This window comes from Rousettus aegyptiacus, unplaced genomic scaffold (assembly GCF_014176215.1).
Source record: "Rousettus aegyptiacus isolate mRouAeg1 unplaced genomic scaffold, mRouAeg1.p scaffold_m13_p_5, whole genome shotgun sequence".
NCBI lineage: Eukaryota > Metazoa > Chordata > Mammalia > Chiroptera > Pteropodidae > Rousettus > Rousettus aegyptiacus.
In genome coordinates this window covers 47,299,672-47,325,904 of record NW_023416308.1, presented here as the reverse complement: position 1 = coordinate 47,325,904, position 26,233 = coordinate 47,299,672, and the positions used below count along the sequence as shown (strand labels likewise).

Genomic DNA, 26,233 nt, shown 5'->3' with positions numbered 1-26,233 from the left:
TTCAGCAATCTGGGGACTTACCTTAGAAGTAAGTGGCCTCATCGTGGAAGCTTTGAAGATTTGATTCCACATTGAGATGATAGCCCTAGTATTTTTATCTGTTACCCATTTTTACTTCCATTTTTAATCAGTGTATTTTAACTTTTTCTATTTCTCAATCTTTGGCTTAATTTCATTATTTTAACATTATATTTATTTTTCCAATATGATGGTTTTCTTTTAACTATATCAGTCTATTTTGTCTTCCTTACTACTTAATTTTTACATTTTAATATTTTTAAGAATATTCAAAAACCTATATTTTTTCTAGTTTTCTAGTCACTTTTAATTCTTCTACTACTTTTTATAATAGCCATATATTCATTTGTTTTGTTTTGTTTTTGTTTTAACTGGTTGCAGGATTGCTTCTGATTTCCTAGCGTTGCCTAGTGACTTCCGTATTTCTTCCAGTTTTAACAGCCACTTCCCATCCCCTCTCCACAATCTGAAACTCCTAGCTAAAAGCTTTAACCCAGACAATTTGGGAGATCCAACAGTCACAATTCCTTCCTTGAACAATAAATTTTCTGTTCTAGCTACACATGCTTATACATTTGGAATAGATTTGTTTCTCACACTATGCTCTGTAATGTCCTTTTGCAATGTCCTTCTGGAATCCATGGTCACTACTGTACAAATCAATGAATTGGAATCAAACCTGTGGAGGATCAATACTCAACAGGAGGGGGAAGAAGGTTCCAGGTTTCTTTCAGAGAGGGACCACAAAATACTGTCCCCAATGTTATTTTAACAAGGGGTGGTCTTGAAACATAACTTTAAGAAGCCATATTAAAGACCAACGAACCTTCAAAATATAAAATCCCTCAACTTGTTATAACCAATATAATTAGTCTGTTTTCAAAACTTCATACAAACATATTCTATTCTTGAGTAGGTCTCCTACTTCCTTGATTTAAAGTTTCAAAGAGAAATGAGTTCTGGTAGGAATTATTCCAAACAGTGTATAGATTTTGTTTTATTTCAGTTTGTTTTGTCATAAGTATATGAAAAAAATATACATATATTAGATTCAGTTGCTCTTTTGCTTTGAGCCTAGATCCCTTGAACCAGAATATTATTAAGCAGTATGTGGGAACTGTGAACACCAAAGCTCCACAAAAATGTGCAAACTGCTATGCTCCTTGACTGAGAATGGATCATTCTTCCACAAAGGAGGGATTGAGGCAAGATGCTGACATGCCTCTGCTCAGTTCCCTAAAAGAAAGTAGGATGCCATTCTGATTAAACTTGCATTTGTAAAACAACTTGATAAATTATCAGGGCCTAGTCTATGTCTGTGATTCCCCTAAACTGAAGGAAATTTCACCATCTAATTTTTCTCCTTGCATTACCCAGAGAATGAATGTGTTTAAACAAGAATCTCATTCTCATTCTCTCTCTCTCTCTCTCTCTCTCTCTCTCTCTCTCTCTGAATTATCCATCCATCCATCCATCCATTAGTGTTATCAATATATTTCCTCAACCTTCTTAAGAGGTTGCTCCCATCTTCTCTACTACTATAGTTGCACAAATTCTTCTCAGCTGGTTAATGCAGGCCATAGGGACCCCTATGTCAGGACCCCTGTGTGCCTGCTGAGCTTCCACTGGTTCCTGCAGTGGTCACCTCAATAACGTGTTCAGTCATGCTCTATTTTACGTACCTCAGCAGAGATACATGGATCTAACCAGTTCTGATTCCTATTCTCAGTCAGCAATGGAAGATCCATTCAGGCCTGAGCTTCACAAGGCTCAAAGTAGTCTCCTCACAGGTTCAGGAGGTCCCTAGAAGTATTTCTACAAATGACAAATATTTTTCTCATAGAAAAATAAGATGCTTTTATTTGTTTTAATGTGTTTTACCACTAACCAATCAAAATTCGAGAAAACAGATTCTCTCGTTTCCAAGAAGTGAAGCCTTCTTAATTTTCTTAGAGAAGAAAATGACAGAGAAAAAAAGAGTTAGTCTATCTCAATAAAAGCCATGTTCAAAGACTGTCACTCACCTCTCAGGATCGTATAGTAACAACCCTACTTGATTCTCCTTTTCAATAAGATAAACATGATATGCCTTAATGTTTGTTCTCTTGCCAGAACACACACTAATTTTTCAGGTATCTAGACATCTAAAGGATGTGATAATCATCTCTGAAGACTACAATGTCAAGATTGGCACCAGACTTGCCAAAGTCTCTCCTGAAGATGGTTTGGACCAAAAGGATTGTTTCCATGCAGCATGGGCCACTTCTCTACAGAGAGCTATTTTAATCTAAATGAAAAATCCCCTATCAAATCTGTAAATTTCACCAAATATCACTGGATAACAATCTAGTATAAATTCATTGGTTCTTCAATTCTCTTATATCGGAGAGGCGGAAGGGAAAATTACTAAAATGTATGTCAGGTGAAATTTGAAGTGTTATAGGTTTTTGGAATGCAATATGGTGATACCTATGAAAATTAAATTATGTATACTCTTCAACCCTTCAATCCCATTCCTAGGAATTCCCCCTTTAGAAGTAAAAGTGCCAGTTTAGAAGGATACATGTAAGAGCCAAGAACTAAAAACACAGTTAGGTCCATCAGTGAGGGTGGATGGCTGAATAAATTGTGGTATGCCCATGAAATACCATATGGCCATTAGAAAGAGTAAACTAGAGTAACACAAGGTGATCTGGAAGGACCTCTTAAGCTCCTCTTAAAGGAGAAAAGCCAGGAATGGGGAGTGGGGGCAAAAGTCTATAACTTGTTTCCATTTTTTACAAAATTACCAAAAAAATCTATATGTGATACCTAGACAGATAAATATAATAGATCTATGTACAATTATATAAATGCTAATAAAAATATAAAAAGACATTTATTATGTATTAACATGGGTCACTTGGAATGATCCAGAATTGGAAATAGGATAGTAAAGCCTAGAAGGATGGGATGATAAGTGTCCATAATAAAAACAGAATACACGATATGATGCTACTCATGTAAGACCATATATATTTATTTATTTAGGTGTTTATATGTCCTCCAAAAAGGTACATGAAAACAATGATCATCAAAGGTTAATGATAATTATCTCAAGGTAATGGAATTTTAGATAAACTTGACATTTTTTTTTGTTTTTATATGTTACTTGAATTCTTTAAGAACATGTGGTACTTTATTTTATATAAATTTATGAATGCATTATATCTATGAAAATAAACAAAGACCAACCAAATGAGAAGCGCAACAACTACTTATGCCAAACTTGCTATAGCAAGAAAATCAACAATTATCATTCATATTTTGGCAGAGACTCAAAGGCAGGTAGAGGAGTGGGAAACATTATAGTGGAAAAAAGAGAAGGCTTCGGCTATGCTCTGATTAGACTGTTGGCATGGAGAACCTGTGGGCAGACTAACCAGAGTGGGTATCCTATGTGATGGTCATGGGTGCACATTTGACTTTCTCTGGTTGGTCCTTAGTTGGAAACAAGGACAAAAATCAGAGAAGCTATTAGTTATTATTAATCAAGTTCTGGCCATTTTGGAGAGATTATGATGGAAGTTATTGTTTAGCTTCCTGGATTGTTGTTAGAGATAGCAATTGGGCCTCCTGCAAGTCTGACTTTCAACCTGCTGGCTTCCTGGGATGATTATTATAGATAAGGGGGTTGGTTTCCTGGACAATTGCTACAGGTTGTAAGGGTTCTAGTTTTCATGTGGTCTTGCCATTGTCCATTTGTATAGTCAGTCTCTCATATTTTATTACATTTATAGATAAGTATATTTACACACATTGACAAATATATTTTATATTACATAATTTTTCTTTTATATAAATGGCCAGTTTACATTTTGTCTAAAAACAAAGCTATTTAACTGTAAAAAGGACAACAAAAAAATAAAACAATAAAATAAAATAAGCCAATAATGGTGTAAAGCAAAAAAAAAAAAAAAAATTGCCTCTTCCTAGCTCTTACCATAATGTGGTAGTGGTTCCCAAACCTATATTTACATATCACTGCACTATTAAAAATAGGAATTTATTAAACTGAAATGGGAAAGATGTTCCTATTTCTACAGGAATCTTTGTTTAATGAGAAGAGTTTCTAAATCCCTGTTCCAATTTTCCCATCTATTTCCTATCGATGAATCACCCTTGCTACAGGTATTTGGTAAGGACTGTTAGGTAGTGAGAATGAACCTGGCTTGATTACAAAGTGAAAGGAAACACACCGCAACGTGCTGAACTGTCCTGGAAGCACCATGATCAACCATCCCAGTCACTTGCCCCAAGGCCTCTCATTGGAGAAGTTAAAGGTGAGAAACACTCAAGAAGTGGGCAGGTTGGGGTTAACAAACAAGTGAACCAAGCACTAGAGTAGAGCTGCTACTGGCTCCTTAAATACACTTAGAATCGCTGGACTGTGTCTTTTTCTTTGCAAATGAAAGAATCAAACCAACATAAGAAATAAATATATAATTTTCAAAAAATAAATGGAATAAATCAAGATAAGAGAGTCTATACTTGGTTTGTATAACTAATTATAAACTTGTATTTATTGACAGTTTTTCACTGTGCAGCTTTCAAAAAAGGTATTGGAAGCGCAGGTCAACATTAATGTCTGAAAGGCCTATTTCTTCCAGCTATGCAATTCAAAAGTGATTTATCATGTCTCAAATTCCTCACATTTAATATTCTGTAAGTCTTTCTCAGACTGGACCTGGTTATTGGTCTTGCAATTTATCAGAATACACCTCTCAAAGTGTAACTATCCTTTTTCACGGAGCCATCTATTTCCTATTCACCACTGGCTTTGTTACATTCAAATCTCATAAAGCAATCAGAAAAGAAAAAATTAACTGTGGACTGAATATCTGCTTGAGAATAAATTTGTATTGTTTTCCTTCTTGTGCCCCCTAAAGACACCCCTTAGAAAGTAGTGAATAGAGATTTAGTGAGGCTACCCTTAGACCAGGGTGGGACCGCAAAGATCAAAGTTAAGCAGCCTTAAAAGAAGAATGTAAGGTTTAGGGTAGCTACCTGTCCAAGGGGAATGTGGGTAGTGAGGGTGGCCACCTTTAAAAGGGAGCGCAGAGTCCCACTATCTGAAAAGAGGGTGAGAGGGCCAACAGGTGAGTTTAATGGAAACTAGGAGAACAGCTGTGTCTGGGATTAGATGCCTAGGCCTTATTCCCAAGAGGGTACTAATTCAATCTGAGCTACCACAGGGAGAAGAACTACTGTGTGGGATGCCATGCTTTGCACTCTGAAGCTGCAGCAGGCTGTTCCCTGAAAAAGGGGAATATTATACCCCAGCGAGCCATTGACAGGACATTGCAGAAGAGAGCTAGCTCACTGTCCCCCCTAGCGAGTCCACACATACCATTGTCTGGTTCTGAAATTTGGGTGTAAGAGCGTCTCTTTCCCTTTTCTTTCCCAACTAGGTGTCCAGTGGTTCCTACATGTCCTGGACTGAGGTGTGGGGTTGCCTGAACGTGACCAAATGTCTTGGCATTTGATTTCCTACTTTAAAAAAATCATCGAGATCATTAATGACCATCCCTGACAGAAATTTTCATGTATACCACTTCTTTAAAAAATAAAATAAAAATAAAACAAGACTCAGAAAGTGTTGGTTACTCTGAGAGAAATTATATATGCTTCTTCCTTTCTAATAAGATAAGTCAAAATTGTAGCCCAGTAGCTGACTTCTCTGGGTCTTCTGAACCCAGTTCATAGTTAAATCTCTGTATAGTCATTATCAAATAATATTGTCACTCCAGCCCTCAATTGCTATCTCTCGAGTTTATAAGTCATCTCTTCTTGCTATCCCTTTATTTAGGCTCTTTTTCTAGTGATAAATTTTCCATCTTATTCTTTCATTCGTTCACTTAACAAAATATACTGAGATACACTGAAAGCCTACTATGTGCCAAATATTGTGCTATGTACTGAAGATGGTGAATAAGACAGAAACAATAATGAAGCTTACAATTTAAGCTACATATCAACTCATGCTGGGTTATCTTTAGATCTTTTATAAACCCATGGTCCTCTCTCAAAATTTTCAGGCTCTTTGCAACTCTATTAGCCCCCTATATTGGTTCTTCCCCCTCCTATTATCAACAGAATATAATTTTAGGTGTTGAATTTGAGTTAATTGGTAAAGGTTAAAAGTTCTGGATCTCAGGCAAAACTGGGTTTCAAGTCCGTCTCCAAATGATTAACTTGCTGTATGATTTTGGGTAAGTTACTTATCATCTTTGGACATACTTTTCTCATCTGAACAAAGTTGTTGTAAAGATTTAATGAGGTATCATACTTTAAAAGTTTAACCAAGCATTATTCTAAGTGCTTTATATATAGTAACTCACTTACTCCTTATAAGGTGTCCATCCCATAAGGGACTTGGAGATAAATATCACATTACCTTTTTATAGAAAGTTCTACCAGACCATGCCTCCCCTACTTGCCACACTCTGTAACTCACGGTCACAAAATAAATGTCGCTTTCTTGCCATTGTTTGCCTTTAGGTGTCACTAGTCCTAAGTATTTATCCCTCAAGCCCTTCTGAAGAAGGCTTTCAAGCTCAGTGTGGCTGCTTGGCTCAGATGCGCAGGCTGCAGCACTTAGCACTGGCTACAAATACATCTCTACATTTTATTCCGACAGAGCTGGGTTTGCTGACATTAAGGACATGGTGCAAAGCACAGCTCTTTAGTTTCCAAATGAATGAAATGACACCTTGAAAGCCAGGCTGGCCACAGCATCTAGCTAGGAAACAATAATGACTCACAGGAAAGACAGAGGCTGAGTAAGCACCAATGAAAGGCCACTCATCCCTTTATTTGCATTAGTTGGGAAAATGTGGTCTCGCTATGGAACAATCACAAACATGTGGATAAAAATCTCCAAGGTTTTAGAGGATAGTCTAATTCCTATCTGTTTTATAATTTCCAAACTTCTAAATTAGCTATATAGGAGGTAGGGGAGGATGTACAGGGGCCATGGATATTATAAATTTTTACATATGCCTTGCATCTGCACCACAACTGGCATTGCTAATCAATTGTGAAATGAATATTAGATAGCTTTGATAAGAGAATTTGTTATTTACAGCCTAGATGTTGGACCACAAAACTATTCCACTGATGACAAAAAGAGACTGAAGCTTCTTTCGGCTTCTTTCCGTATTGTCAGAGGTCTAGGCAGAAAGCTAAAAAAAAAAAAAAAAAAAATCTAAGAATAAATAAAATAATTAGTGTGTTACTCCTTCTTTGTTTTTATTAGTAGCGGTACTAATGCTACCTAATCTTGGCAAATCTTAAATACAAAACTATCTTACAACACATAAGCTTTTCTTTCAACTTATTCACTGTTTTTATAGGTTATGACTTGTTCAGCTATCTTTGAGCAACAAAAAAACACATCCTGATTTTTAATACCAGTAAACATTCAAAATTCTGAACTAAGAAACTACTTTTATAATATTTCATGGGGGAAAATATTACTTAGATTAAAGGGTCTAATCAATATCGTCTTCACTTTCTTAGGGTCTTCTCAAGAATTGCCAAGAACTGAGAGCTAAAAGGAAATATGTGGAAGATTGAAAATTGTATGCTAAAATATCTTGTATTAACTAAATCAAAGTGTTGTTGTTGTTTTTTTTAACAAAATGAAGAATTCTTAGAAGATAAATTTATATGCATTTTTAATGTTTCTGGCTTCCCAGCATCTAAACCTCTTTGCTTTGCATAAGAAATATTATGAGGCAAAGCTCACCTCCCACTACATAACCTAAACCTACCAGGTACTGGCTTGCCTAGCTCACATGCTGGTACATGGCCTAGCCTCCTCTGATTGGATGCATTCACCTCAGATTTTGAACTAGGAGATAGCTAGTGACTGAAGAAGGATGAACCTCATAGAGTCCATTTTGGCAATAGTAATAGCTACATTCATTTTCTAAAGACAGCAATCACAGCAGTTCTGGTGGCCACCTCTCATGCCACCAGGCTAGGGATTAAACAAGCTATGGTATCTATATGTATCCACAGAGATATTGCTGTCTTCCAGGGCTAATTCTGTGGTGTGATATTGGACATGGCCTGGCTCTATAGCCTCCAAGCCTTGTTTTCAAGCCTTTCTAGAGCTTATGTCACATACCCAATATTCTTTAATAAATTCTATGAGATCAGAATCCTGACTATCTCATTGTATTTACTTTTTAAAATATTGGACACATTATTTCCACTACATATTGTGCTTGAGAAGGAGGGTAGTTCCTTGTAGGTTAAGAGAGAAGAAAACAGAAACTTAAACACAATGAGGCATTTGGCAGCCATTTCGAAAACATATGCTGTCGGATTTGGGTATTCTTACTTTGAATCCCAGAATGTATTTTCAAGCAGCAATAACTATGTATTGACATGTGATGTTCATCAGTGTTTAACTGTTCCCTCTTACCTGTCCTAGAGTCCTCATATCATGCTATGGCTTCCAGCGTAATCTTTTTCAACCCTTACTGGCCCACTTGGGGTGCTTGATGAAGTAATTCAATGAGAACAACTTTGAAATCTTCGGTCAACTTTCTTGTTCTGTTAGATTTTCTCTCATTGTATTTATTCTCTTTCCATTTTCTTATCAGGGTTCCTTAGTACAATGTCCTGTTTTTTTGAAGAGGAAACTTGACTAGCACTTTTAGCCCATCTCACCCTACCTCTTATGGTATAAATTCATAGCAGTATATCGTGTATGTGTAGACTGTTCTTGCTGGAGTGGGTCATATTATCTTTCATTAGCATTAAGGAATTTCTTCCCATACCTCTGAAGAAAGAGGAAATTTTTTGTTGGAAGTACATCTTTGTCCTACTCAATGAGAGTGGTACTGCTTTAAGCAGTATCTTAAAAAAAGTTTCGGTAATTAACAATTTGATTCAAATTATTCCTTCTATTAAGCATAAAGATTATTTAGGACCTGGATGATTCAAGGTGTTAGTTTACATACATCCTTCCAAAGCGAACACTTATAAAGTTATGAACATATTCACTTAATAAAGGAGAACCTAGGCATAAGAGAAATTTACTGACTTGCTCCAAGCACAGAGCTGGTTCAAAGTGGAACTAGATTACTGAGACTCAAAATCAGGCATTAGACCTCAAACTTCAAGTTTCCTGAACATAACCGTATCTCTTGACTATAAGTATCAGTCTTGGTGCTTGTCACATCCAGAGCCTAGAGCCCAGAGTCATTTCTAATGAGAGGAAAACTGCTCCATCTTGTGCCTCTACTAAAAGGGCAGCTCTGGCCAGCCATGGTGACTTTCTCACACCCACCTCTGGTCTCCACTGATTGAATAGGGGTGGGCAATCTATGAGGTGGTTTGACACAAAAAGCTTTGACTCAACAGAGGGGACCTGAGTCAACTAGATTCTAGCCGAGTCTTGTTCCTTCTAGTCAAGAGATTAATTGACTAAACTTTTTGTAGATAATCATCATATATGATATTCTGATTAACTGATTGTGTGGAACAACCTTATTCAACTTTCTATTTTACCACTCTTATTTAAACACATCCAAACAGAACAAGACATCACATGTTTAGAAGTTCTCAGTCTTCTTAACCTTTGATAACTACTTTTCTTCTAGAAACATTCCATGGCCCATACAGTCTTGATCCTATCTCTGCTTTTTGGTCCCTCCTTCCTCTCCATGCTTGATAGCATTCTGAGCATTTTACATACATTATCTTACTTAAGGCTCACGATAACCCCATAGGTAAATACTATTAGTATCTCTATTTACAGGTGAAGAAGACGAGGCACAGAGAGATGGTGGTGGTTTGGATCAGGGTTGTAGCAGAAGAAAAAAGAAGGCAGATTACAGGCATATTTTGAAAGTAGAGCCAACGAGGCCTTGTTGCCAGATTAGATGTGGAAGTGAGGGAAGGAAAGAATCAAGGATAACATCTAAGTAACAGGGTGAATTTTGTTTAGCCTATTGGCCATCTCTAATTGTATGTTCGATAAGTACCTCCAGAAGAAAAGTTTAACATGTTTAAAACTGAATTTATAGTTTTTCTCATAAGATCTGTTCCTCCTTTTAACATGTTCTTTTTCAATGGGTATCAACATCACTGTTCTTAAGTGGCAGGTACTTTACCGAGGGATGCAAATAAGAAAAAGTTAAAACTATACTAAAGATCTTTCTTGGTTTTCAAATTGTTTTCTCCATTTTATTCATATATTAACTGAACTTTTAACTCCCTTCCTTGACTGTGAGGTTCTCAGGGGCAAAGATCGTGTCTGTAATTAGAGCTAACATTTACGGGTATTTTCCAAATGTCAGGGCTTATGTTAAGCACTTTGCATGCATTAACCTATGTACTTCAACAAATAGCCTTATGAGGTAGGGACCAAAGCACAGTGGTTAAGAGTGTGGGCAGAATTGCCTGGGTTCAAATCCTGGCCTTGTTATATGATTTTGGGGAAGTTACTCAACTTTTCTGTGCCTTGGTTATCACATAGGACTCTGGAGCATAAAAGGGACATCTAACCCAGATAGATGAGATCAAAGAAGGCTTACTATAATGGAATGTATTGTGAGCTCAATCTTTGTCCACAAAGTATTAAAGGAAAGGTGATACAGGCAGAGAGAGCAGCTTATGTGGATGCCTGGAAGCAAACAAAAGCATAAACCTTTTTTAAGTGTCAGTATAGCTTACCAAGACAAGAACAAGGAAGGGTCACAAGCTCACATAATTGCAAAAACAAGACTGGTAAAGTAAGAGAGGATGGCTAGTGATAAGATAAAGACGTGAGGTCTAGGGCAAACAGAAGAGCACAGGAGCCATGTGAAAGGGCCATCCTCTTCTCCCCATCAAGCTCCTTCCCTCTAAACTCCATTACTCTGCTCTTCATTCATTTTCTTGAACCTCCGCTTATACCTTCTCAAGGCTCGCTCACTTGCTATTTCCCCTACCTGGAATGTGCTTTGCATGACTGGCAACTTTGCATCATTTCAGCTCACATACAATTTAAAAGAGGCCTTCCCTGACTACCGCCCGTAGGCCAGCCCCAAACATGCTAGTATTCCACTCTAATTTATTTCTTCAGAGCACTTGCTATTAAGTGAAATTATTTCGTTCATTTGCGCATTTCGTGTATTGTTTAATTGTATGCTAAGTGTATAAAATATAAGCTCTATGAAGCAGGAAATTTTTCCAGCACCTACAACAATGGTTGACACACAGTAGGAGCTTTTCCCTCCCCAAAAAACCTCCATATATTTATTTTGCATAAATAAAAGGTGCCTTTATTGTGTACCTACTCAGTGCCAGGTACTAAGTGCTGTAGAGATCGATTCAGCAAACATCAGAATACAGGTAGTAGTTAATGCCACAAAAACAGGTGAGGAAACCCAGGACATGTGTGTAAAGTCAAAAGATAATGGGTCAGAGAGGAATTCTTTATAAGAGTAGACAAAAGGAGAAAAATCATGAAGATAATGATTAGAAGAGGTAAGGAGGAACCAATAGAGAAGTGATCATGTAAAAGAAAACAAGAGTACATGATGAAAATCACAACTTAATTAGATAATCTGCTTCTGGCTGCTTATAATGTGCAGCTGATACCTGGAAAGCTAAGACTTCTGTTATTACTTTGTCTCATTGTTGTGCCCATTTGGGGACTTTCGAATAAAACCTCACCTACATATCTATTATCTGTCTGAGTTTCCTGTGATATCTCTCAATGGTGATGCCATGTCTGTTCTCCATTTACCTAATTGAGATAAACTTTCCTCTATTTTCATCTTCAGATAAGTAAATTCCCATTTCTATTGCGAGAGAGAGAGAGAGAGAGAGAGAGAGAGAGAGACAGAGAGAGAGACAGAGAGAGAGACAGAGAGAGATAGAGAAAACATTTTCATAAATGCTAAAAAAAAAAAAAAGAAAGAAAGAAAGAAAAAAAGAGAAAGGGTTAGGAAAAGGATAGTGACCAAAATGTACATGTACATGAAGGGAAAATATGTGTGATAGCATAGATAAGGCAGGGAGGGATGGCTTCTCTAATAAAGTGATATTTGAGCAGAATCTGAAAGGATACTTGAGAGCAAGCCCGATGGATATTTGAGGAAGAGTGCTCCAGAAAGAGGGAACAGCAAGAACAAGAAGGCCAGTGTGGTTCGTGGAGAATGAGCTGTAGAAGATAAGGAGTTGGCAGTGTACAAGATAGACTGAGGGAGGCATTAACTTCCTTTAGCTGAGAAGTTCTTCAAGTCTACCTTAGGAAGTAGTGCTACATCATAACAATGCCAGGCACACAGCAAGTGTTCTATAAACATTTGTCGAATGAATGAATTCCAAAGATAGATGGAGAATTATTTTGAAATCTACATTCTAAGGATTTCAGCTGACTGAGTGAACCCCTAACTTGGGCAAATTTGGTACTTGACTATATTTAATTTAGCATTTTGTCTAGATATTTTCAAATGTATGTCTTATCTTTCTGAGAAGACATTTGGTTTATTTCAGATGTGAACCATGTCTTTTATCTTATGATTACAAGTCCTGTGGTAAAATTCAACAAACACACATTTGATTTAATTAAATCAAGAAAGGTAGTAAAATATAGATGTTGAATATAAGCAAATGAAAATATGGTAAGGGTGGTTCGTTATCTCTGGTTGACAGGATGAGAGATAATTTGTATTTTTGAAAGCTATGTTTTATTGTGCCTTAAATTTTTCCTACAATGAACATGTCTTATTTATAATTTAAAATAATACATTAGAATACTAAAAGATACTAGACACTAAAGCCATTGAAATATACCTCCATTAACTCTTGTTTAGGATCCACACAGCTAAAGTATTTGAGTCTTGATTTCACTATTGGTTGGCTACATACATAAAAAAAGTCATAGAAAATGCCAGCAAATAATTGGCCACCAAGATATTAAAAGTAAATGTATAAAACTAATTCTACCAATACTCTAAAATGTTCTTACAAACATATATGTTAGCAAAATAAACCACAGAAGGTAGTAATAATACATTTCATCAGGATGGGATCTTCTAGTAAACAAGTTCTTCTTGCCAAAATTTACTGAGCATTTAACTGCCTCTTGTAGTTATCCAAAATAAAATGACAAATTCCTGAATTTCTCCAGCAAGATCTCCATTAACAAGAAGGGACTGCCAAAGGCAGATAATGCTCATTTTTTCAAAAGAGATGTTTGTAAGAATGACCCAGATGGCCTACCCCTTCTCAATAAGCCAGGGTTCTGTGTATTAAACTCAAAAACTAGAGGAAGTCACAGATGACTAAAGAGCTGGAGACACATTTTCAGGGCCAACTCACATCGTTTCAAACAAGGTAAATGTTTTGACCAAACTGAAAGACTATGAGACATGAGAATAGACCAATGACTCTACTGCATCCCAGGGTATAGCACGACTTTACCTCTGCCTATACATTAAAATCTGTGTACTCTGGACTGGCCAGGGAATAGATGAGACAGAAGAAAATAGTTTCTCTAAAATCGAATCTACAAAAACAATTAAAAACCATCAGATACCTCCAGTCCATTTCTCTCTTTATCATCAATCACTTCCTACCTAGGCCTAAAACCATCATTCATGGAACTTATAGAGATGTGCTTAACATTTTCTGGCTGGTTAGATTCCTTATTTCTGACTCCTGGATGTGCTTTGGCTGAATATCCCCTGGAATGTCTGCCTTCCAAGAAAAATAGCTGGCAGTCTAAATTTATCATTGACTGCCACTCTAAGATTGTTTCCCCTAATTTCCTCTGATCTCAGCTACTAGGCTCACTTATCTGTGTCACATCCTAGACTCTGATGCCACCCCATACCGTAAGTCAGTGACTTGCCTTCCTCAACCACTCAACTCCCTGGGAGTACAGTGACTCAGCAGCAGACCTGCTCTGCTGATGATCTTCCTCTTCCTATAAACAGCAGCCCTAATGGTAGGGCTACCTCTTCTATTTTCTTATGATGTTTGTTATTTGTTTGGGGGAATTGTTTCATTTTAATTTATTTGCTGGTTGTTTATTTTTCTTTTTTTTCAGACAAGACCCTATATTGTTCTGCTTATTCAGTAATCCCTTGCCTCATTCCCTCATGCTTAAGTATTTTTCTAACTCCCCAGTTCCTCTGAAATTGAATTTTGCTTTGCCCACTCTTTCAGAGGCTGGAATTCTGAATCCCGGTTTCCATGGCCAAGTCTTTTCTACCTTCTAACAGACTAATGCCTAAATAAGCAAGCCACAGGCCAGAGAATCACTGGCTGTTATGATCCCCAGTTCCAGTAGTCTGGAACCAATCCGAGTGGCTTCCGTGTACCAGGCACAGGAGAACCAGAGACAGTGCAGGGAGCAAGAGAGAGCTCCTACATCATAGAGTTTATATTATGATGTGGGGAAATACAATAAAACATATAAGCAAATTTAAGTCATTATTATTATGAAAAAAATGCTCATTCTGCCTTATGCCTACTGGTGACCTTCTGTGAACTTCTTTCCTATGTGCTGTTAAGAACTTTCCTGAATATTCTCCTTAGTTAAAGCAGTTCCCATTGAAAATCTTCTAGAATCTGCATTTGGAGCTTTTGACAAAAAGTTGTAAAAGCAATGACTAATCCCACAAATGCCTGCTGGGAATTCTTTAGCAATTATGGGATCTCCCCTTTCACATGATCATAGGAATCTTTCCTTGACTGGGAAGCCCCAGACTCCACATGTGCAACTCATAGGACTCCCTCAACTTCCTCTTCCTTGTGGTTGTCGTACTATTAAAAAAAAAAACCAAAAACCAAAAAACAAAAACAAACAAACAAACAGAAAATAGTATCTGTTTATTTAGAGAATCAAATAGAAAGGCATGGACAATAGCACACATAACCAATAAATGTGGAATTTAAAAAATATTTTTTGAATAGCTAATTCAAGTACTGAATTTAAAATTCAACAGCTAAAAAAAGGATATAGAGTAAAATGTGAATCTCTCTTCCACCTTTTCTTCTTAGTCATCCAGTTCTGGTCTTCACTTTACTTTTTCAATGAATGATGGATCTTGAAGTTTATTCCAAACTCATAAAGCCGCTTTATTCTTTTTAAAAGGTAAGTGGCATTCTAACGCATGAAGATACTACAATTTATTTAAATAGTTTAGTAATGGACATTTAGTTTGGTCCTAATCTTTCATTTTTGCAAATAATGCTACAATTAATATTTTCATGACAGCTTTTTAATGTAAGTTGTACTCTAACCTGAAAATTCTATAATTCTGTTTCCAACTATCTCAAGTTTCATACAGTTGTAATTCTATATATCAATTTCCTTTTAAAACATCAGATACTTGCAGAGGTGATGAGGATATTTTTGGAATACTTGAAATTCCATTCTTCAACAAAAATTTTTTAATTTCTGGGCAGGGTGAACTGCAATGACAGCTTTGGTCCTTGTCAAGATGGCAAAGTGACAGCTTGGGAACACTTTTTTAATTCTATCTTAAATGTTTATTGTTCTCAAAAACCCTACATTGGCCAAATGTAGTGAAAGTAGGGCGGCCACACTGTCTGATTCAGGTAGAAAACCAAGCACATGACTTTCCAACACAAGCATATTGAAAACCTTGCCGTTTTGGCTCCCTGGTGCCTCCCACAAATGCTGAAAGAGTCATGCTGCTGATATGGAGTCTTGTGGTAACTCATCAAAAGAAAGAAGCCCTGGGATTGGTCAATAGCACGTATCTCATGTCTTCTGGTTTCCTTTCCCTAAGAACTCAGTATTAAAAAAGCAACTCTCACCAGTCACTGAAGCACATGGGCAAGGATGAGTTTTATCCCTATGTGTCTATCTTACGTAGCTCATGTGCTTAGAAAATGGTTGCTTAGGGTAATGAAATTAAGGAAGCATTCCGTTTCATGGGTTGTTAGAATTAACCAGAACTTCTCTGAAAGACATAAAGAAACTGTGAATGAAAAGTCACAGTAGTCACCTGGCTATGTGAGTGGAGCTCTTCAACCAGAAGACATCGAGTACTAGCCAAAGGGCTGTGCAGATGAAGGTGCTTGGAAGGGACTATTGACATTGTTTCAACTAAGGTAAGTGTTTTGGCAGAAATGGTAGAGATAGGAGGCCTAAGAGCAAGAGAAAAAATTATTTTGCATTCCCAAATGTAGCCACGGTTTTCACACATTTTCAATGAGAAAACTCCTAAAGATAGCACTAGGAAAGCTCTGGATAGAACTAGAAATAGTTGCCAGGTATGTGTGCCAATTTTGAACCTGGGGGTGATCTACAGACCCTGCAGGTCTTAGATAAGGTGACTGGTCAATCAGAAGTTCCAGGTTGAGGCAGCCAGGTGAGATGTGGTAGGTATCTGATATTCTATCTTTTAAGACTCAACTGTGAAACTAGGTTTGCAGTAGTCTACCTGGGAGGTATATTCTAGGAAGAAGTGCTACCCTTGCAACCTTTCTCCCTCCCACCGGTGTGCCCAATCTGTTCTTTCCCAAGTATTTGCTTTTAACTAGTGAGGCTGCTCAAGGTTTTAGGTATTATGGGGCCGCAGCCACTCAAATTCTTAAATTATGTATAATTCAAAGTCACAATTTGAGATCCAGACTTGATTTTATAATTCAGATATGAATTGGCTATATGTATTTGGTAATAGCAAATGTGCCTTATTTCCTGATGCTTATTCTGAAGTTTTACTATCTGACACTGAAATTTTGATCCTCAATTTACCATTTTCAAAATGAAAAGTAGGGTCAGATTAAATGATCTCTAATTCCCTTTTTTGCCATCCATCTTACATTCACTGAGCCCATGAAATTTATTTCTTATATATTCTCTTTTCCTTTTAATTAAACATAACTTGAAGTAAAGAAGAATTACCTAGTTCTCATTTATCTCAGAGCTCTAGAAGCATTTTATTATTGTTTGAAATTTTTTTCGACTCTAATAGTGACCACTTAAAATTTTCTTACTTTCTCAATAGAAGATAAAAGCCTCATTTACCCAACTATTTGCCTTTCTAAATAATACTACAGCATACTTACATATGCATATCCCACTGTTACCACAAATACATGCCTAAAACCAAACTATTCTAACATTTGCTCAAAAATAAGTCTTCTACCCCCAAAACTTGCCCATTTTTCCAGTCCGTTATAATACTACAAGCTTCATATTTACACTATTAAGTCATTTGGGACTTCATCTTTTTCTTAATTCCATCTCCATCAAGTATATAATCGTTCCCAAAGCCCCTGTGATTTTTACGTCACAATGTCTCACTAACTTGTCCTTTCCTTTCCTCTCTCACCATTCACTTTATTATTTCATGGCAATGCTCCCATATAAGTCTTCAAATTTGTTTTCCTGCTTCAAAACCTCCCCTTTTCATATAACCATTCCCTTTTCCGATAACCATCACAATATTGGTTTTCCTATAATAGAATGTTCTCCATGTCACCTTCTGATAAATATTCTTCAAGAGTTTCTCACTACAGATAGGCTACACTGAGCCCAAACTATCTATCTCCCTCCCTTCTTCTCTGTGTTCAAGTCTGAGTAATTTGGTCTTCTCCAGCCTTTTTAAAAAATATCTCTTTTCCAAATTCCCTTGGCACTCTATCTTTGTTTATGCTATTGCACTGATATGCCCCTCCTTATCCTCTCTGCCTGTCAAAATAGTGTTCATCGTCATTACGCAGCTTAAATTTCCACTTTTTGAAACCTAGAAACATCTTCTATGTAGCCTTCCCAACTATTCCAACCTAGAGATTCCTGTCTCCTCTGAACCTTCATTACATTTATTATTCATGACACACATTTAACACTCATAAATTATCGTCTTCTTAGTTTTCTTTTAATTTTCATGTTTTTATCTTCTAAACTACATAGTAAGGTAATTAAGGGCAATATCTTCTTCATATAATGGTTGCTGATTCTAGAGTCAGACTGTCTACTGATCCTTGCACTATTTATCGGCTTATTTTTGATTTTTCATCTGTAAATTGGAAATAGTGAGTTATTCCCAAATAGGGGTTTTGTAGACATTATATGAGAGAACACATACAAAGTACTTAAAATAGTTTCTGGAACATGGTAGGCACTCACTAAATGTTAGCAGTTATAATAATTATCCATATCTCCTACCTGCAAAGGACCTAATACAGTGCCTTGGTCTATAATCATGCTTAATCACTATTGAATGGAATTCAGTTGAGTCGATTGAGAGACAAAAGGTAGACTGTGTTGCCAGTATAGCGTAGAGTAGGGAAATTTCCTGGCATCACTAATACCATGCCAAAGATGGCTGTCACTTATATCATCAGCCAGCCACTCTTTTTCTAAGTCCCTTCTCCTCCCAAATACTGCCCAAGAGATTTCTGAGGGTTTGGCTCAGTGAACAGGGAATGCTTTCCCAAAGCATGCTTCCTTTCCTGTCAATCAAAACGGACCTGGCTGTAGAGAACAAGTTGCCAGACTTCTTAAGGGTCTTGAAGGTAGAACTAAAATGTGGACCAGAGGGATTTCATATGCCCAAAAAGAAGCCCATCAGCCAGCTATTTTAATATACCCCAAGACTGGCCTATTAAAGTGGGAAGCAGACTCAGCAAGATGCTCCTCTTTCATCTCCCAGACAGTATTAGAATGCCAATAGGTACCATTCAGTATAGTGCTCTCAGTTGGGATCTCATCATCATCTAAAGAGTAACAGATGCTGGCCAAAGAGGTGGGGTCATTTGTGCTGCTCAACTAAGCCGTAAAGGCAGATTTTTTTTTTTTTTTTTTTTTTTTTAGAAAGAAAACATTAAACTGGAAAGTTTAAAGTTTGAGCACAGTAAGCAACATGGATATCACTACCATTTAGTAGACCAAGTGAATTCAACAGATCCAGGCTTAAACCATATGTGCCCTATTGAGAACAACTCAGAGAGGCAAGAAATGATTTTATTATAAGTGAAAGAGTGTCATCAAAGGCATGAACTCAGGTCCAGTGAAACAAATATGTGCTTTGGATGCAAACAGATCTGGATCCCTCATATTCAAGCTGTGTGATCTCAGGAAACTTTTCTAACCTCAGTTTTCTGACTGATAAAGGCAATTAATTATAACACCTAGCTCACCTGCCTGCAGTGAACCTTAAATGAGACAGATAATGTATTTATTATCGCAGACTACCTAGCCTGTGGCAGAAGTTCCCTTCCCTGTCACTCCAAAAGCAGATGCATCCTGCCCAAGGCTAAAAGTGAAGCACCTGGTGACAGTTCCACAGGCCGGTGATTATTTGAACTTTTCTGAAATGTTGACCTAGATTGTGCTGAGTGTTGTACAATTCACAAAGTAGAAAGGCTCTCTGCTCCCAGTGCTTTTCACACTGGCACCTCAGAAGCCTGCCTCAGTGTAGGGGGCTGTCTCATCCCAAAAGCGATCTGGATTTATTCTGGATTTCACCACGATGTTGACACATTGCCATTTCCAACAAGGCCAGTTTCCTTGCTGAAAGAAATCCTTCCCCTGGGTGAAATCCCAACAGCTTCATTTGCTTAAGTTCCCTTATTGGTTTTGCTCATGCCAGCTGTGGTTTTTCCTCATTGCAGTGTATTGATAACAAGGAAACAGCCAGGGGAAACTTGTCCTAAGAAGACAGCCGCTCGATTCCCCTGACTGCCCAGGGACGGGGCGGTTTTACTGATGGGTAGAGAGGGTGTCAGGGAGCAGAGAGGCGCCCTTCTGGACAGGGCTGCGGGAGCGGCGAAGGGAGGTCGGGACCCCCGGGCCAGGCAGAAGGGAATCGGGCGCAGCGTCTGGGTCGAGCCCAACAGGTTCCAGCAGCTCCCCTCACCCCTCCCCCCCCCCCGCCCAACACACACACACACACACACGCCTCCCGGGTTTTCCCCTTGGCTCGGGGTTTCCTGTTTTCAGTTCTCGGTGATCTCCAGCAGCAGGTGCTGGTTTGCCAACCTCCGCTCCAGAGGAGGCAAGGGAGAGGACAGGAGGGAAGGGGAGGAGGAAACCGCGCGGCGGCGGCGGCGGCTGGCGTTGGCGAGCGGGCCGGGTTCGCTCTCGCCCGCGGAGTAGCGGCGCGGACGGCGCGCCTAAGCCCGGCCCCGGCGTGCGGCCGGCCGGCCTGGCGGGCGGGCGGGCGGCATGGGGGAGCCTCCCGCTCGCCCGGCGCCCTAGCGGCGGCCGCGGCGGCCCAGGACCGAGGCGAGAGGCGGCCACGGCCCTGGCTTCCAGGGCATGTTGTGATGGCTGCTCAGAAGAGACTGCAAGTAGGTTGAGCAACGCGGTTGAGCCGCGTGCGCGCGCGTGCAGGGTGTGAGTTGTGCAAGCCCGGGGAGGGGGCGCCGGGGCCGCGGCCCGGGGGGAGGGAGCGCGGGCGGGCGCGGCGCCGCGCGGGAGAGCCGAGGCGGCCGCTGTCGTCCGGGCCCCGCCGGCCGCTCGCCGCTTCCCTGCGGGGTCGGCCATGCCGGGTACCGGTCCCCAGGTTTGTCCCTCGGGAAGGTGGGGGAAGGAGCCAGCAGCGGCGAGCGTGGCCCTGAGGGAGCTGGGCGAGGGCAGGGCCGCGGGCCGGGAGGCCGCGCCCCAGCGCGGGCCGGAGTGGCCGGGGCGGCGGCTGCGGGCGACCTCCGGGCCCTGGCGGGTCGGGCTCCTGGCGGTCGCGTCTCTGGGCTTCTGCGGCTCCCGGGGCTCGGGTGGGGCGGAGGGGAAAGCCGAGCGCATCCTGTCCGCGGACGGAGCCGCCCGGCCGGGGTCTCGGGCGCGGCGAGGCCGGCGTCCCCGGCCCGCGGCCTAGGGCACCGGTCCACTCCCGCCCGCCCCAGGGCACGGCCGCCGAACGGGGAGGAGAGCTCGGGCGCTCCAGATGGAAACGGTCCCACATCCCTGCTCCTGCGGCTCGGACCCTCGCACGCTTGTGGGGTGAGGCATCATCCGACATCTCGGATTCAGCCCCAGCCATTAGCTTTTCGTATCCATCCAAACTGCCATCACTGTCAGGCCGGCCCTAGAGAAAACCCCTGTCCCTCTTACCCCTCACCCTCAGGCTCTAGCCGAATTCCCATTTTCACCTTGCGTTCATTTTAGCTGGGTTGGTTCACATTTTTAACTCCCTGCGAGGACGTGTTACAAGTGTAACGTGGAGAAATACATCCTGATTCTTCCCTAAACTGTTTCAGCCATCACCCCTTTTAAAGTCCTTGAAAAACAGCCTTAGCTTCCAAAATACAGAATACTCTAACTGGGTATCTTGCCTTTGCGGTAACCGTTCACAGTCCTGGTTTGTGCTTGTGTTTTGTGATAAAGAGATGAAATGCTAATCTAGATTTAGGGAAAGTTTTCCTATTGGTTGCAAGATTGTATTGGAGTATCCCCAGGCCTCCAGAGGCGCTTGTTGATTCAGATCTTGTTTTTTAAACCACCTTAGAATAGATGTAAAAATACTGGGGCCAAGTACTGTATATTTATAAGTTTGGGAAAGATCTTCGTTTCTTCACTTATTTCATCAAATTTTTCTAAAGCATATTATGAACAGAATACAGTGGATATACCTCAAACATTTTTTTGGATTTTCCAAGAACTACAAGAAGTCAGGAATATCCTGTTATATTTTTAAATCCTTAATATATTTAGGGATTAATGGGTATGACTTCCATTTATTTGATCACTTACATATACAATTAATCTTAGCAGTTTTTTAATAGTGGTGTTTTCTAATGCTTGCATAATAAGATAGTGTCATGAAATATTTGTGAAATTGTCTTACTTTGATAACCCCAGGAAGATGCTTAATTCAGACTTGCTCTCTCTTCATTTGTTTTCTTCAACTTTGGTATTCTTATTTTAAGTTACCTGAATCTGTCTACTTGAAGTACCCTAAATATATCAGAATGGTCTAGTAACTGATTGTGTCTCTATAATTCAAAATGTTTGAACATTTTTACTTAATTTGAGAATGAGTTTTACTTTTCAAAGTAACTTATCATTCTAGTCATCACACAAGTACTTAAACATTATAAGCAATGTAAATCGAACTCTTAACACAAGAAAGAAGCCAGTATTTTTAAACTTGTATTTATAATGAAAATCTTATGAAACTCATTATAATGGAAAATATTAAAAGATAGGAAACAGAAACTTGGACTGTGTGTATGTTGATGGGAGTTTTCATTCATCACTTCCCTTTTCTACATATTTGTTTTAATTACCAGACTAATGAAAACATCCTATTTTATATTAATGGCTCTTCTGGAGCTGTTTTCATGGATTACATCCGCCAAATTGGACCCCAAGTGGATAATGAAAATTGTATTTTTAAAATAGTTTTCTTATTTTACAACTGGGTTACCTTGTATTACCATTCTAGCAGACCACGGTGGTTTCTACATTAATTTAAATTACTATAATGTAAAACTGTTACTATCATTTTATAGCTTTTTATACAATTTTATACCCTTTTATATGCTTTTATATCATTTTATACCTTTTACAGTTTTTCATTTGTTCTTGTACATAAATTTAGAAGCATTCTTTCATTCAGATTTGATTGCAGTTTTAAGAAACAACCCTAAGTTATGAAGTAGGAGGATTTTTATTCTTGTGGCGGTAGAATTTGGGATTATAAACTAATTTGCAGTGATTGTTTATTTGAGACTGGTAAATACTATTCCCTCAACAAATAATCAGTATCAGTCTAGGTGCTATGTAAGGCCCTTGACCTATAAAAGGAGAATTTTGAACAGATAAAACATAATGCTGGGTCAGAGGTACTAATGATATGAATAAAAAGTAAATTCAAGTACTGGGGAAGGACAACATGCCAGACCTTTAGGTAGGATTCAGGTGCAGGCATACCTCAGATATCGCAGATTTGGTTCCAGACCAGCAGAATAAAGTGAGTGGTAATTCTTTTTGCTGATGGAAGGTCTTGCTTTCAGTTTGTTTGAATGAACCAATGAATGAATGAATTGAATGAATGAATGAATGAAAGGAAGGAAGGAAAAGAAGGAAGGAAGGAGGGAGGGAGGGAGGGAAGGAAGGAAAGAAAGAAAGAAAGAAAAAACACCTGTGAAACTCAGTAAAGTAGCAAAACAATAAAACAAGGTATGCCTGTAGGTAGAGCTGGATGGAGTCATTTCCAAATGAATGCTATAAATCAAGGGAACCTGGCAGGAAAGCAGGGAGTAGCTGGGCTAGTATGTCCAGAGCATCAGTGATGATGGGAGTAGTGGGTGATTAGGGTGGCAAAGGTAGTATTGGGGGTATAGTTCTTGGAAAGAGAAATATATAGGAAGGTAATTAAATAAAAATTTATTAAATTGAGGTTTCGAGTTTAAACCTAAAATATCACGATTCTAAGGTTGTATCTCAAATATAACCAATGGTCTTAAAAATCTTGTGTTTTAAGTGTTAATATGCCTCATGGACCTACAGCATATGTGTTTACAAAACTATAATGTTAAGATTCACCAAAAACATGTAATCATTGCTGCTGTTTTACTATTAATAGTTCGGGGAAGTGACAAATGATTAAGAATGTGGTTTTTTAAAAAAATATATTTCATCCCAAAATATATCTCCAGTAACCTTGGTCATTCAGTATGGTGTTTGCTCTTTAATTTTTCTATTCAGTAGATGTTTTACTTTCTTAAAACGAAAATAGAGAGTAATCACCCATAAAGCATATTATATATGGTTGTAGGTCACAGCCTTGACAGTAATTCTTATGCTTAGTAACCTACCCTAAAGCAAAGCTCATAAGCACTTTTCGAATAAAGTATTCTGCCTTTCAGATAATTGTCAAATCTCTAAGGGTGGATAGGGAATAAATAGAAAATCCCAAAATCTCCCTCCTTGCCTTGAACAATTTTCCCTACCCAACTCCTGCTCCCCCCCAACACACACACACACACACACACACACACACACACACACACACACACACTTTTTGCCTAGCTCATGCCTTGTTATTCAGGCCTCAGCTTAGATCTTGTCTGGTTTACTCCATTGTAGTTTAAGAATGATAACTTACTATACCCAGCATTGTTCTAAGTGTTCTACATGTATTAATGCATTTAATACTATACTCCTATAAGTAATATTTCATTACTTTTTTTGTCTGATGAAATCAAACTACAATATGGTTAAATAACTTGGTGGATCTCACAGTTAATAATGGCAAAGTGAGAGTTCCAACTTAGGATAAGCCCTTGCTTTAACCAAATATTACGGTCTCTGGAAACATGTTAATAAATTTGTTGTGAGCCCTAATAATATAATGGAATTATCTTTCTTGGGATTTTGATTCTTAAAGCATACACCTTTTTCTTGTATAATTGAAATTACACAGTTTGTAGAGCTTTGTATCCCACCTCCCCACACCATTTAACATACACTAAAGATTTTCTCATGACATGAAAAATATTTCAGACATTTTCTTCCTTGATGTTAGCTGGTCCTTACTGACATTGTCACTCTAATTTGCAGCAGATATCTGAGGTGGATTGTGAAACTGGATAACAAAAGCTAACATTTTGTCTAAAATAAGGCAATGATTGAAGGCTTTTAGGATGCTCAGATAGTCTAGGTTGCAGAACTGAAAGATTGTACTGTATGGAGAGAGCAGGTGGGGCCTCTGAAATCAGCCAAAACCTGGTTTGAATCCTAGCTCTGCTCTTTACTGGCTGCGACCCCAGGCAAGACTGAGTTTCTTTGATTTCTCATTCATCAAACGCTACAGTACTTTACAGAGTTGTTTTTACTGATTCAAGATAATGAATGTAGAAGTGCCTGGCACATAGAAAGCACTTATTATTATAAAATTATTTAACAGTATCCTTTGATTTGATTGGACAGACTTGTTTCTCTGCTTATTCAGTGGCTCTTAATTGTGTGCTGAGCAATTGGATTTTCCAGATGTAAAATTAAAATCAAGTTGACTGTTATTGCTTTTAATGCCAGTTTATATTTTAGATTTTCGAAAGGGCTTTCAAATATATTCATGTCTTCTGGGGTGAGGCTAAAATTAGTTTATGTTCTTTGTTCTTAGTCATCTGTACTCATTTCCTATTCAAAATTATGTGGGTTTAATCTTATCCCTATTCTGTGACTTATTCTGTTTCAAATCTTGGCTTTTACTTTATCATTTCCTTTTATTATTTTGTACACTCAAAGGGAGTAAGTATCCAAAATAACTGAGGCTGCCTTTTCATTGTTGATTTAGATGTTTTTTGTTTTATCTTTAAGTCATTATTTTCTTTGTCCCACTGAGTTGGTGATATGTATTAGATACTTTTTGGAATTTTGCTGTAATTTAAATGATTAGTATAGCTCTAAAGGTTTTAAATGTGCATAAATTACGTATTTTGTTAGGTGGTATTTCTATTTATCCTAAGATCAAAAAGCGCCTTAAGTAACATAAAAATCATGGGCATAATTTGTATTAATATTAGCAATATTATACATAAGAAAAAAGTTTTAAATAGGGGAAATGTTTTCTAAGCTGCATTCCTATTATTTTGACTACATTTTCCTTTAAAAGTAAATTGAGTTTAGTATTTTAACGTATTCATTTTATCACATTTTTAAAACACAGAAAAAGTATAAAATAGTGAAAATCATCTACAGTTCTCACCTAGAGTTAGTTTTGACATCGTTTTTACTTTTAAAAACCTTAGTCAATGTAAACATATCCTTTAAAGACTTTATATGCACATGTAGTTCTCTTTCTTGAAGTTCAGTCAATATATTTTGTTTCCCTGTGTCATTAAATATTCTTTTAAAAGATTATTTTTATTGGTTGAATGGCTTTCAACATATTCAAGCACTGTAATTTAATCAAGTTCATTTTGTTGAGTATTTAGAGTGTGACCAGCTTTTTTATCGTTGTAGACTACAGTGTGATAAATATCTGTATATATAGCTCTTCGTACACATTGATGAATATCTCTTTTAACAAATTCTTAGGTGTGATCATGCAAATTGCCTTCTAGAAAAGTTGTATCAATTTATAGTCTTATCAGCAATGCATGAGTGTCCATTCCCTGCCCTCATCACCACCTTCACCAACCACACTCCCCACAGCCTGTCTTTGTTTTGATCTGCAAGAATGGGAACAGTGCTAAGAAGCCCATTCTGTGGGGTCAAAGAGGCTGAGTTGAATTTCGT

General features: G+C 38.4%; 1 protein-coding gene across 4 annotated transcripts in view; it reads left to right on the top strand.

Annotated features, from left to right (window-relative positions):
* The first annotated feature begins 15,969 nt into the window (after positions 1-15,969).
* ZC3H12C (zinc finger CCCH-type containing 12C) overlaps positions 15,970-26,233 on the top strand; it is a 62,085-nt gene continuing 51,821 nt past the window's right edge. Inside the window, exon 1 of one of the 4 annotated variants that reach the window (XM_036220585.1) lies at positions 15,970-16,152. Coding sequence is in view for 2 of the 4 variants with exons in the window: in XM_016121125.2 (XP_015976611.2) it covers positions 20,317-20,340 (24 nt within the window). In the remaining 2 variants the exon portion in view is untranslated. Of the gene's footprint in view, positions 16,153-20,200; positions 20,341-20,454; positions 20,556-20,780; positions 20,990-26,233 lie in introns of those variants that run through there. The other 3 variants (XM_016121125.2, XM_036220584.1, XM_036220586.1) reach the window with 3 other exon arrangements.